Here is a 13,880-nt window from a genome sequence, read left to right on the forward strand (position 1 = left end):
GAGTAGGCATCTCCTTTATGCAGGGAATCATTCAACCCTATACATTACACTGCTCTAAATTGATCCCCAATTAATTCACCCCAGGATAGTATTAGTATTAGGTCTTCCCTGTGGCTCAGTTGGTAGCACATGGTGTTCGTAACGCCAGCATTGTGTGTGCAACGCCAGGGTTGTGGGTTCGATTCCCACGGGGCCAGTACAAAAAAAATAAAAAAATGCATGAAATGAAATGTATGCATTCACTACTCTAAGTCGCTCTGGATAAGAGCGTCTGCTAAATGACCAAAATGTTATGTGTTGTTACAAAGTAAAACTGAAACGAACCGATAGACCAAATTATGTACATTGTGGCCCATAGTGTATGAATACAGAGTCTGACTAGGTGAATACTTGAGAAAGAACACTGAATCAAGCAGTTAATCAAGCACAACTAAAAAAAAAAACATACAAAACTCACAATCAGAGACCACTTCATTTATCCAAGACATTGTTCACAGTTTTATTTGAAATCATTTTTAATGTAGTGTGTGTCTTTTTCAAATTTTTAAACCAGGAAGCACTTGGTCATAAAAGTAAATAATAAAACGAACAATACTTATTCTTGCAGCCAATAAACATTTTTAACAACATCAACACAAATACTCTGGTGTATTGATGTTTTTTTGTTCATAAGATTGCAATATCCAAAGAGCAATAGTTTATATACCACCCTCCCTTTCAGGTTAAAGACCTGTTTTTAAAAATCACACACACACACACACACACACACACACACACACACACACACACACACACACACACACACACACACACACACACACACACACACACACACACACACACACACACACACACAAAACGGTGTTGGCGAAAAGGATACAAAACTCTTCAAAAAATCTCAAGGTCAGATCATGAGAAAGAAATCCGTATGTGCTTATTATTGTATTGTAAAACAAAACCAAAAGGAAAAAAATACAATATAAAATATAAAAGGCTGACATAAAATGATGTGTAATTATTATTATCATCATCCATATCATTATCATTATTATTTAGTCATTTTTACTATTGCCATCACTAAAACTACTACTATTCATGTTCACACCATTACATCTACAATAATAAAAAGAATGGTCATAATAATGACAATGATAGTAATAATAACCCCAAACAACATTTTTTTAATCAAAACAATAAACTCCTAAAAAAAAAAACAAGAGGTTACTTCATTGAATTGAATAAATGTTGCCTTTAAGACTGGAAAAAGAACAGCAAACATGGGGTTACCGATGGACAGATAGAAAGGAAAAAGAGAAGAGAAAAACCAAAGAAACAGAGAAAAGCAGTGAGAGTGTCCATCCATCCTATTCTTCCAAACCAAACGTAACATTCCTGGAGTGTTACAGCAACATTGTTACGTTGCTACAACATCACAACAATGTACAATAAATAAAAGGTTGTGGTTCGAGCCTTGATCCTCTCCTTGCTTCCTAACAATAGTTGGCGTGGGGACGATGGTTCCAAAAGCTGGGGTCACATGAAAGATTATGTAGTACTGATTCTGCTCAGTTCTTGTCTAATGGCTGGAAGAGAGAAGTGACACACAAGAGGAGTGTTACAGGCCATGTCATAGACATAAAAGGTGCTGTCCTGTCCTGTCAAAGCCCAACAATAGTATATTAGGATTATTAGTTTCACTTTCTCTGTTTCTGATGCTATCTGGTGGATAATACGTCTCACTTCTCCCTCTCTAACAATAACAAGCACGTTTGATCAGTTACAAACATATGTGTAGTAAACTACAGTCAATTTCCCATGGAGACATTCTCTGATGAGGTGAGTGAGGATGACGTACCATCAATGATCTCATCCTTCACCTTGTGCAATTCACGAACGACTTCTTCCAAGATTTCCTGTTTCAAGTACAAAAAAGTTAATCATTCCAGGTATAATACGTTTTCAGATTTACAAAGCGTATGTGCCCCTGACTGACTGCAGGGCACCTTACCTGCTTCATTCTGTCAAAGTCTAAGGCGTCTGTGTCGCTGCTACTCCCCACAGGTCGTACCCTACAGAAAAGTAAAACACTCTCGCACTTACACACGTCATAACATCACTGCTATTTCAATGTATTTATTTGACAAATGCACAGAGAGCGAACGTGCAAGAGAAAAATAAGTGAACATATAAGGCATTAAGTGTACATCGGGAAACATGTACAGTCCTTTACACAGTTAACCAGGCAATCCCTTGATTCAAATCAAATCAAATTGTATTAGTCACATGCGCCGAATACAACAGGTGTAGACCTTACAGTGAAATGCTTACTTACGAGCCCCTAACCAACAATGCAGTTAAAAAAAATACGGATAAGAATAATAAATAAAAGTAACAAGTAATTAAAGAGAAGCAGTAAAATAACAATAGCGAGACTATATACAGGGGGGTACCGATACAGAGTCAATGTGTGGGGGAACCGGTTATTTGAGGTAATATGTAAATGTAGGTAGAGTTATTAAAGTGACTATGCATAGATGATAACAACAGAGAGTAGCAGCGGTGTAAAAGAGGGAAAAGGGGGGAAAGGGGGGGCAATGCAAATAGTCTGGGTAGCCATTTGATTAGATGTTCAGGAGTCTTATGGCTTGGGGGTAGAAGCTGTTTAGAAGCCTCTTGGACCTAGACTTCACGCTCCGGTACCACTTGCCATGTGGTAGCAGAGAGAACAGTCTATGACTAGGGTGGCTGGAGTCTTTGACAATTTTTAGGGCCTTCCTCTGACACCGACTGGTATAGAGGTCAGGGATCCCCTCCCTATAAGCTGTCTCGTCATTGTCGGAAATCAGGCCTACAACTGTTGTGTCATTGGCAAACTTAATGATAGTGTTGGAGTCGTATCTGACCGTGCAGTCATGAGTGAACAGGGAGTACAGGAGGGGACTGAACACGCACCCCTGAGGGGCCCCTGTGTTAAGGTTCAGCATGGCGGATGTGTTGTTACCTACCCTTACCATCTGGGGGCGGCCCGTCAGGAAGTCCAGGATCCAGTTGCAGAGGGAGGTGTTTAGTCCCAGGGTCTTTAGCTTATTGATGAGCTTTGAGGGCACTATGGTGTTGAATGCTGAGCTGTGATCAATGAATAGCATTCTCACATAGGTGTTCCTTTTGTCCAAGTGTAAAAGGGCAGTGTGGAGTGCAATACAGATTGCATTATCTGTTGATCTGTTGGGGTGGTATGCAAATTGGAGTGGGTCTTGGGTTTCTGGGATAATGGTGTTGATGTGAGCCATGACCAGCCTTTCAAAGCACTTCGTGGCTACAGACGTGAGTGCTACGGGTCTGTAGTCATTTAGGCAGGTTACCTTAGTGTTCTTGGGAACAGGCACTATGGTGGTCTGCTTAAAACATGTTGGTATTACAGACTCGGACAGGGAGAGGTTGAAAATGTCAGTGAAGACACTTGCCAGTTGATCAGTGCATGCTCGCAGTACACGTCCTGGTAATCCATCTGGCCCTGCGGCCTTGTGAATGTTGACCGGTTTAAAGGTCTTACTCACATCGGCTGCGGAGCATGATCACACAGTCGTCCGGAACAGCTGGTGCACTCATGCATGTGTCAGTGTTATTTGCCTCGAAGCGAGCATAGAAGTAGTTTAGCTCGTCTGGTAGGCTTGTGTCACTGGGCAGCTCTCGGCTGTGCTTCCATTTTTAGTCTGTAACGGTTTGCAAGCCCTGCCACATCCGACGAGCGTCAGAGCCGGTGTAGTACGATTCGATCTTAGTCCTATATTGATGCTTTGCCTGTTTGGAGGGCATAGCGGGATTTCTTATAAACTTCCGGGTTAGAGTTCCGCTCCTTGAAAGCGGCAGCTCTAGCCTTTAGCTCAGTGCGGATGTTGCCTGTAATCCATGGCTTCTGGTTGGATTATGTACATACGGTCACTGTGGGGACAACGTCATCAATGCACTTATTGATGAAGCCAATGACTGATGTGGTGTACTCCGTAATGCCATCGAAGGAATCCCGGAACATATTCCAGTCTGTGCTAGCAAAACAGTCCCGTAGCTTAGCATCTGCTTCATCTGACCACTTGTTTTTATTGATCTTGTCACTGGTGCTTCCTGCTTTAATTTTTGCTTGTAATCAGGAATCAGGATGATAGAATTATGGTCAGATTTGCCAAATGGAGGGCGAATGGAGGGCGAGGGAGAGATTTGTATGCATCTCTGTGTGTGGAGTAAAGGTGGCCCCTCTGGTTGCACATTTAACATGCTGATTGGAATTTGGTAAAACGGATTTAAGTTTCCCTGCATTAGAGTCCCCGGCTACTAGGAGCGTCGCCTCTGGGTGAGCGTTTTCTTGTTTGCTTATGGCGGTATACAGCTCATTCAATGCTGTCTTAGTGCCAGCCTCGTTGATTACATAACCTAATTATGAGATGTATGTTGGCAGACTGACTAAGTCCCTCAGATTCTCACCTTGATACCAGTGATGACCTCTCGGCAGAGTTGGCTCTGTCCCATGGCTTCTTCCCTCCATCTGAGAATGAAGGAGAAGAGAAGACAGGGGTCAGGTGAGGAAAAACATTACCTAAACATGTCAATTGTATTGTTTCTATATAGTTTGTATTGTGTTGTTCTTGTGTAGTGCAGTATATATTGTGTTGTATTTGTACTGTATATGTTGTATATAGTGTGTATGACTGTAGTACCTGTGGCGTTTTGTCCACCCCTGGTGCTGGGTGAAGGGCATCCGTTCAGGTCATCCTGAAAAACAACAGGAGGAAAATGTTGAGGTCAACTAAGGAGAAGTGAGCCACACATTTAATGATGAAAAGAGTCATATGTCACTGTTGTATCATCAGTTAGCATCACTCACATTTTGGCTGTCTTCAGGCTTCTCTGACGCTGCTTTCCTTCTGGGGGCAAGAAGAAGCCTCAAGTCAGACCCTCATTCAGTTTGATATCAAAGTAGTACATTCAATATGGCTGCCGGCCCACTCCACATATGACAGGAAATTATGTTGAATAGAAATGTCTGTTGTGGTGGTTTTAACAATGCTCTGAATAGGAATGTCTAGTTCTAGTGTTTCTAACTCTATGCTCTGACCTCCGCGCCAGCAGAGCATTCATCTCCTCCATCAGTCCTCCGCTGCCGCCACTCGTCCTGTTGGCATCGTTTTTGGCCCCCGATCCTGAAGAGTTAGAGTCCTCAGGCTGGAGAGAGAAGGAAGACACACACACGCCGTATGTTAGGTGAGGATAGAACGGATAGAGTGTGTGTGACGTCCCCTAGTTGTAAGAGGTGGAGCACAAGTTAATGGTCTGAAGGGGCTTCCTTTCCTAGTTCAGCTCCACTGATATGAAAGAGCTGGGCTTGGTGAACATTGTGCTTTCACCCATCCTCTGTTATGAGATCAGTGCAGATGAAGAAGAGGAGGAGGAGAGGAGGTCACTTTACACTTTTGAGATGCACTCGCAGTATGTCTGCCTGGGCCTTATTGTTACTACTATAAAGCTCATTACATCTTTATAAAACCTCATAGGATGCTCTTACATCCCCATGTCTACGAAGGTATTGATAGATTGTCTGAGAGGGTAAGTCCAAGTATTATTTTATGTTATGTAACATGGTGATTAGTGTGATTGGCATCTTACTCTATTGACGCGGCGCAGTTTGGCTCCAGCGATCATGGCGGCGAGTCCCGTCGGGGCGGGAGCCTCCTCACCCTGTCCCCCTCCACCCATGGGCAGCGGAGGAGGCAGGGGGGGCGGGGGAGCCCCTGCCGAGGGGGGAGGGGGCCCGGGAGGGGGAGGAGGCATAGGGGCACCCAGTGAGGGGGGGCCTCCACCTAAAGAGGAGCCCATGGACATGGGGGGCGGCATGGGGGCTGGGGGGGCTACAGAAAGCACACCGGGATGGCCTGGGAAAGGAGAGCCTGGCGAAATTGAGAGAGGGAGAGAGAAAGAGAAACGAGAAAATAAGACATTGTTTATAGTGTCACATAGTGTCTGACTTTGAAAGGGAATATGCACTCACATCAGGCACTTGAGACTGTAAAGAAGACCTTTACTTTAAAAACATTTCCATTTCACTGTTCAGTAGGTTGAGTTTAGCGTTTTCCTCACCTGGGTTCGAGGATCGTCGTTCCCTCTCCATGTGGGCCTGCATCTGCTGTTGCTCCATCATCTGCCTGGGGAGACAGCAGACACACAGTCAGTCAGTCAGTCAGTCAGTCAGCCCATCTCCATTTTATGCCTGTCATAGCACAGTCAGTGAGATAGGCAGAAAGGCAGAAAGCCTTAGAGCTCTATTGCCCCATAGAGCAGGGACATTTGACAAACAGCCAGTGAGTCATACAGCCAGCAGTCCTTCAATTGTATTTATAAACTGGGTGGTTCGAGCCCTGAATGCAGATAGGCTGAAAGCTGTGGTATAACAGACCGTATACCACAGGTAACCAGTTTATAATAGCAATAAGGTAGCTTGGGGGTTTGGTATCCATAAGAACAGCCCTTAGCTGTGGTATATTGGCCATATACCACAACCCCTCAGGCCTTATTGCTTAAATGCACCACAGTCAGTTAACCTATAGTCCTACAGCTCTACAGTTCTCCAGGTGTCCAAGGTCTGGTAAAATGATGGCATGTGGTGGTATACACTGAGAGTACAAAACATTACGAATACCTTCCTACTATTGAGTTGCACCCCCTTTTGCCCTCAGAACAGCCTCAATTTGTCAGGGCATGGACTACAAGGTGTCGAAAGCGTTCCACAGGGATGCTGGCCCATGAAGACTCCAAAATTTCCCACAGTTGTGTCAAGTTGGTTGGATGTCCTTCGGGTGGCGGACCATTCTTGATACATGCGTGAAAAACCCAGCAGCGTTGCAGTTCTTGACACACTCAAACCAGTGCGCCTGGCACCTACTACCATACCCCGTTCAAAGGCACTTCTATCTTTTGTCTTGCCCATTCACCCTCTGAATGGCACACGTACACAATCCATGTCTCAAATTGTCTCAAGGCTTAAAAATCCTTCTTTAACCTGTCTCCTCCCCTTCATCTACACTGATTGAAGTGGATTTAACAAGTGACATCAATAAGGGATCATAGCTTTCACCTGGATTCACCTGGTCAGTCTATGTCATGGAAAAAGCAGGTGTTCCTAATGTTTTGTACACACAGTGTAAGTATCCTGTATGTCTGCTTATGTGCACTAATCAAATCAAAAACAAATCTTATGTGCAGTACATGGACAAGTAGCACTATTAACTTCCATGACAAGAGAGATATTCTCCCTGCTGTTCACTATGCTGCAGGCTTTATGAGATTATCCCCCATTTCTTCTTCTCACCCCCACCTCTCTCTTCCCCCTTTCTCTCCTTCTTTACCCACTCTCTTCCTCTCTCTATCTCCCCCTCCCTCTCTTCCCCCCTCTGATGTGAGACGCATTTGTTAGAGCTCTGGGCAGAGAGAAACAGAAAGACATATTAGAGACACATATTTCCTCCAGATTACACAGACCCACAAATAATACAAAATAAAACCCAATGTTGATAAACTCCCATATCTGTTAGGTGAAATACCACAGCAGCATGATTTGTGACAGGTTGCCACAAGAAAAGGACAACCAGTGAAGAACAAACACCATTGTAAATACAGCCCATATTTAGTTGTATTTATTTTCCCTTTTGTACTTCAACTATTTGCACATTGTTACAACACTGTACAGAGCCATAGTATAACATTTGAAATGTCTCTATTTTTTTGAAACTTTTGTGAGTGTAATGTTTACTGTTCATTTCTGATTCTTTATTTCACTTTTGTTTATGATCTATTTCACTTGCTTTGGCAATGTAAACATATGTTTCCCATGCCAATAAAGCCCTTTGAACTGAATTGAGATTGAACTGACAGAGAAAGAGAGAGAAAGAGCACACAGAGAGGAAGTGGAATTTTCCAGCTGCGTGTAATGTTGGAGAGGAGATGTGCTGACCCAGCAGCCACAGGCCTGGGAGACACACACACACACACACACACACACAAACAAAAAAAACACACACACACACACACACACACACACACACACACACACACACACACACACACACACACACACACACACACACACACACACACACACACACACACAAACACCTGATATTTTGATCTCCACATGGCACAGAGCTGCAGTGCAATCCTGGCTTTTACCACTAGTGAGCGCCTCAGGGTCATCACATATCCATAATACAATCATATTTGTTCTGTTTCTGCTTTGGCATTTGGAATTGAGATGAAATGATAAGCGGAGCAGAAATAACTCAGGCAACAAAGGGCTTGTGTAATTCCCTGGGGGCGTAGAGACAGAGATAGATAGCAGAAACAGCTTGAGTTACTGTACCTCTCTGAATAGGTGCTATGGTGCAATCTAATAGTCCTGGAGCATAATCTCAAGCACAAATCTGCTATTAACATCTATTCTCCACAATCTGCCGACCATGATTTAGCAGAAATAAGTACTTCCTGTGTTTAGCTATCATTATAACTCCATCATTCTCTTTCCCTCTTTTACTCGCTCTCTCTCTCTCTGTCAGACTCTCTGAAACTCTCGTTCGCTCTCTCCCTTCTGTATGTTAATCCTGTGAGGAGACAGAGGGAGAGAGAGGGGAATAAAAGGTTGATGAGGACAGCTGTCTGGCTGGGGGTCATGTGGGTAGGGCTGCTGCCTGTTAGCAGACTGAGTCCTGCGCGACAGACTGTTCTTTATTGTGCACAGACAACACAGTGTGTTTACTCATCTAATCCTGTCGTTGGGAAATATTTCTGAGAAGTTCATTGAATGTTGTGTCTGATGTATTTCCTGTCTTAGCCATGCTGACATCCAATGATAAGCTATACAATCTCATTACTGGAACTGCAGTGATCCACTCTGTGGAAAACGTTGTGTCAATGTTGTGTGGAAGTTGTGTGAACGTTGTTTCAATGTTTTGTGAACGTTGTGTGGCTGCTTTGTGAATGCTGTGTCTTGTTGCGTGGTTGTTGCGGAGTACCTCGATGCCTTACCTTGCTCTCTGCACCTCCATCTCGTCTGTAGTGGGCCCATTCTGGACTTGGCGCTGGACCGCTGGGCCTGGAAGGAGAGGAGGGAAGGAAGGGGGAGAAAAGACGAGATATTTATTACCAATTGTTTGTATGGTTGACTTTATTGTTTATGTTGGTTTGCGACGAGAAAGAGCGAGAGAGCGAGAGAGAGAGACCCCAGTGTGCGTCTCTTATCCACCTGAAAGGTGAGAGGCATAGACCACTCCCACCTGCATCACAGCTGTCGCTCACTCTCTCTTACATCACAAACACATACTCCTGTTACATAGTAGTCTCGTAAATATGACCCTAGGCAACAGCAGTGACTTTCTTAACTTCGATAATAAAAAATACAAAAATTGCGCGTTTAGTGAAGGTAGTTGATGCAAACTACCCAGTAGACTTGGAACATTCCCAGAACATTAGCTAAGATTCCCATGAAGTTCTTGTTAGGGTTTTATAATAAAATATATAAAAAATATCCTTGGAATGTTCTCCTAACATTCACTAAAATGTTGTGCACAACATCTGTAACAACCACCACAGAACATTCCCCAAAAGTTGTCATTAGGTTTCCAGGTAATGTAATAACACAATGTACCAGTAATGTTTTCCCGCCAAACCAAAATTGGTTCTGCGAAAGTTCCCATAACATTTCTTAGGTTGCGGCAAATGTTCTCATAACACAAAAACTGTCCAGTTATGTTAATGATTATACTGTTACCACAACCAAATGAAACATTCTGGGAACCTTTAAAGAACAGACAAAATGTGTTCTGGGAATGTTCTTGTAACATCAGGTGAAGGTTTTTTGCACCCTAAAAGAAACATTGTAGAATCATCTGCACAACTAGACATGTTATGTGTTTTGGGAAAATATATTTTGTGATGTCCCCACAATGTTCCCACCACACTGTTTCCATAACCTAATGAAACATTCTGGGGAACCTTCACGTTCTATAATCCTCAGCATGACTGGACAGTCTTATGAGAACATTTGACGCGACCTAACAAATGTTCTGGGAACTTTCACATAACCACTTTTGGTTTGCTGGGTATCCATTTGCAAAAAGAACCTCGGTGATCTCCATCTTGCTAGCTACTATTTAGCATTTTATTCAAACCGATACGGCAGTGACGTAGTTCCTCTATGCCAAACTGACGTTATATTCCATACAGACGCGTTGAGCTGGAACATTGAAACATTGTGTGAGGCAGCCTGGATGTCTATAGAGACTAGTTACATAGCCCAAGCTTTGCCTGTGTGACTTTACAAAAAGAGAGAGGGCCTCACAGTGGTACCAGTTTGACTGGGAATGTGGGGGCCCTGAACCACAGGCATTCCTCAAGACTTGAAGTTTGACACATTACTTATGACCTACGATCTCATATGTCGGGTCACTACCGCCGGAAGTGTCTCCATAGCAACCAGTGATTGGTTAGAGAGGACGTTGATGGCTGTGGTTGGTCGAGTTACAGCCAGTGTTCCAAAATAACACACGACAGCAAAGCAACCGGACTCACGATCTCACACAATCGCTCACGATCTCTGGACAGTCAATCTCCATACCGCTCCATACTGCTACCTCATCTCTTATTAATGAGTTATTAATTAGTTATCACACACACACACACACACACACACACACACACACACACACACACACACACACACACACACACACACACACACACACACACACACACACACACACACACACACACACACACACACACACACACACACACTTTGACAACAAAAAGCAAGTACTCAACAGTTTACATCCTAACACAACCATCCACATACTGAAGATCCACTCCAGGGAACAGACCATAACATACCAACAATATTCACAACAGCCAAACACAACACAACACACATAATCCCAGTATCCACAACAACCCAACAGCTATCTAATATCATTCAGCACTCACATAACACACACACACACACACACACACACACACACACACACACACACACACACACACACACACACACACACACACACACACACACACACACACACACACACACACAACATTACTAGTAGTCACAGCACCAAACAGATCTTGCCCAACAAACGCACAACCTCAAACCCAATCAAAATGAAATGAATGTCCACAAACTACCAATATCCACAATGCTCAGAGTCACCTGAAAACACCTCTCGCTCTCTTTCTCTCTCACACACACACCATGTCACAATCTAAACACATTTACACACATTCTATGTCACGATTATAACACAGACATACATACACACAATCCAGTGAGAGTGTGAGAGACAGCCAGCAGCAGTACCTACAGGACATATTGAAGAGGACGAATCGGCTGTGGCAGACACAGAAGCACTGACAGACCCACTCTCTGCTCACCATAGCTCGCCCTGAGCCCTCCTCTTCCTCCATCTCTCTCCTCCTCCTCTGTCTCGCTCACCTGTCTAGGTATCTCTCCTGCCTCACCCACACCATCCCCCTCCTACCCCTCTCGTCTCCAGTATCATCTCTAGTAATCTACACCTCTATGCAGCAGCAGGAGAGCGTGTGCAGGGCAGTTCATCTTTAACGAGGCCCTCCATCTTCCAGAAGCCTGGAGACTGAGAGACTGGCCAGGTAGCTCCATAGACATACATACAGTAGAAACACAGGTCATTGAGATCAGTGAGGCTGTCTGTACCAGGCCTCCAGAACACCAGGGGGCAGACGTGAGGAACAGTGAGGAGAGGTAAGGGGCCTGAGGTGCTGTGAGGGTCAGGCCTAATCCCAAATCAACCCGAACACCATAGCCACTACACCGACGCCTAATCCCGACACCATGGCCTACTCCATAGGCACTTGTTTAGACCAGAGAGAATTGAATAGGTGTATCCAATATGGCTGCTACCATATTACTTACAGCATACCTATCGAATCCATTTAGAGCTCATCATAGGGGCTAGGAGGGAAGTTGTGGATTGTGTGTAGGACCTGCTGTTTGGCAGTTCAGTCAGCGGTCTACTGCCACAGTCTACAGGCTTAAATGAACATGATGTGAGCATGTTTCACTTTCATCATCTTGTGAGCGAGGTAACGAGTGTGTTTGTCGCAATAAGTCTCTTTCTGAGGTGTAGGCCTAACCCTGTTTGTTGTGCATGAGTGTTCAGTGTGTGTGTGTGTGTGGGTGTGCGTGTGTTGGTTTGCATAAGTCTCTCCAAGAACTGCAGAATAGAGGGTGTCTAACCCTTGACATTATGGCATCTGCTGAGCACACACGCGCACGCACGCACGCACGCACACACTTCTCAGACAGAGTTCAGTGTGTCAGATCGAAGGGCCTGTTGTCCGGACCTCTGGCAGTCTGTATGGGGGTGCCACAGGGTTCAATTCTCGGGTCGACTCTCTTCTCTGTATACATCAATGATGTCGCTCTTGCTGCTGGTGATTCTCTGATCCACTTCTACGCAGACGACACCATTCTGTATACTTCTGGCCCTTCTTTGGACTCTGTGTTAACTAACCTCCAGACGAGCTTCAATGCCATACAACTCTCCTTCCGTGGCCTCCAACTGCTCTTAAATGCAAGCAAAACTAAATGCATGCTCTTCAACCGATCGCTGCCCGCACCTGCCCGCCCGTCCAGCATCACTACTCTGGACTGTTCTGACATAGAATATGTTGACAACTACAAATACCTAGGTGTCTGGTTAGACAGTAAACTCTCCTTCCAGACTCACATTAAGCATCTCCAATCCAAAATTCATTCTAGAATCAGCTTCCTATTTCGCAACAAAGCATCCTTTACTCATGCTGCCAAACATACCCTCATAAAACTGACCATCCTACCGATCCTTGACTTTGGCGATGTCATTTACAAAATAGCCTCCAACACTCTACTCAGCAAATTGGATGCAGTCTATCACAGTGCCATCCGTTTTGTCACCAAAGCCCCATATACTACCCACCACTGCGACCTGTATGCTCTCGTTGACTGTCCCTCGCTTAATATTTGTCGCCAAACCCACTGGCTCCAGGTCATCTATAAGTCTTTGCTAGGTAATGCCCCGCCTTATCTCAGCTCACTGGTCACCATAGCAGCACCCACTCGTAGCACGCGCTCCAGCAGGTATATCTCACAGCCAATTCCTCCTTTGGCCGCCTTTCCTTACAGTTCTCTGCTGCCAATGACTGGAACGAACTGCAAAAATCACTGAAGCTGGAGACTCATATCTCCCTCACTAGCTTTAAGCACCAGAAATCAGAGCAGCTCACAGATCACTGCACCTGTACATAGCCCATCTGTAAATAGCCCATCCAACTACCTCATCCCCATACTGTATTTATTTATTTAGCTCCTTTGCACCCCAGTATCTCTACTTGCACATTCATCTTCTGCACATCTATCACTCCAGTGTTTAATTGCTATATTGTAATTATTTCGCCACTTTGGCCTATTTATTGCCTTACCTCCCTTATCCTACCTCATTTGCACACACAGTATATATTGTTTATTCCATGTGTAACTCTGTGTTGTTGTATGTCTTGGCCAGGTCACAGTTGTAAATGAGAACTTGTTCTCAACTAGCTTACCTGGATAAATAAAGGTGAAAACACACACACACACACACACACACACACACACACACACACACACACACACACACACACACACACACACACACACACACACACACACACACACACACACACACACACAGGCTTACGGTTGTCTGTAGTTTGTGGACATTCATTTAATTTTGATTGGGTTTGAGGTTCTGCGTTTGTTGGGCAAGATCTGTTTGGTGCTGTGACTACTA

General features: G+C 44.3%; 1 protein-coding gene across 6 annotated transcripts in view; it reads right to left on the reverse strand.

Annotated features, from left to right (window-relative positions):
* Positions 1-470: 470 nt before the first annotated feature.
* Positions 471-13,880, reverse strand: part of LOC106571568 (ena/VASP-like protein) — a 65,579-nt gene continuing 52,169 nt past the window's right edge. For 4 of the 6 annotated variants that reach the window (XM_045695864.1, XM_014144773.2, XM_014144767.2 and 1 more), the window contains exons 4-13: positions 9,067-9,133; positions 6,130-6,194; positions 5,659-5,939; positions 5,111-5,217; positions 4,880-4,919; positions 4,713-4,767; positions 4,480-4,540; positions 2,009-2,069; positions 1,856-1,913; positions 471-1,583 (exon numbers count right to left, since the gene is read on the reverse strand). In XM_045695864.1, the coding sequence (XP_045551820.1) occupies positions 1,546-1,583; positions 1,856-1,913; positions 2,009-2,069; positions 4,480-4,540; positions 4,713-4,767; positions 4,880-4,919; positions 5,111-5,217; positions 5,659-5,939; positions 6,130-6,194; positions 9,067-9,133 (833 nt within the window). In that variant the 3' untranslated portion in view covers positions 471-1,545. The remainder of the gene's footprint in view (positions 1,584-1,855; positions 1,914-2,008; positions 2,070-4,479; positions 4,541-4,712; positions 4,768-4,879; positions 4,920-5,110; positions 5,218-5,658; positions 5,940-6,129; positions 6,195-9,066; positions 9,134-13,880) is intronic. The other 2 variants (XM_014144769.2, XM_014144771.2) reach the window with 1 other exon arrangement.

This window comes from Salmo salar, chromosome ssa15 (genome assembly GCF_905237065.1).
Source record: "Salmo salar chromosome ssa15, Ssal_v3.1, whole genome shotgun sequence".
Classification (NCBI taxonomy): Eukaryota; Metazoa; Chordata; class Actinopteri; order Salmoniformes; family Salmonidae; genus Salmo; species Salmo salar.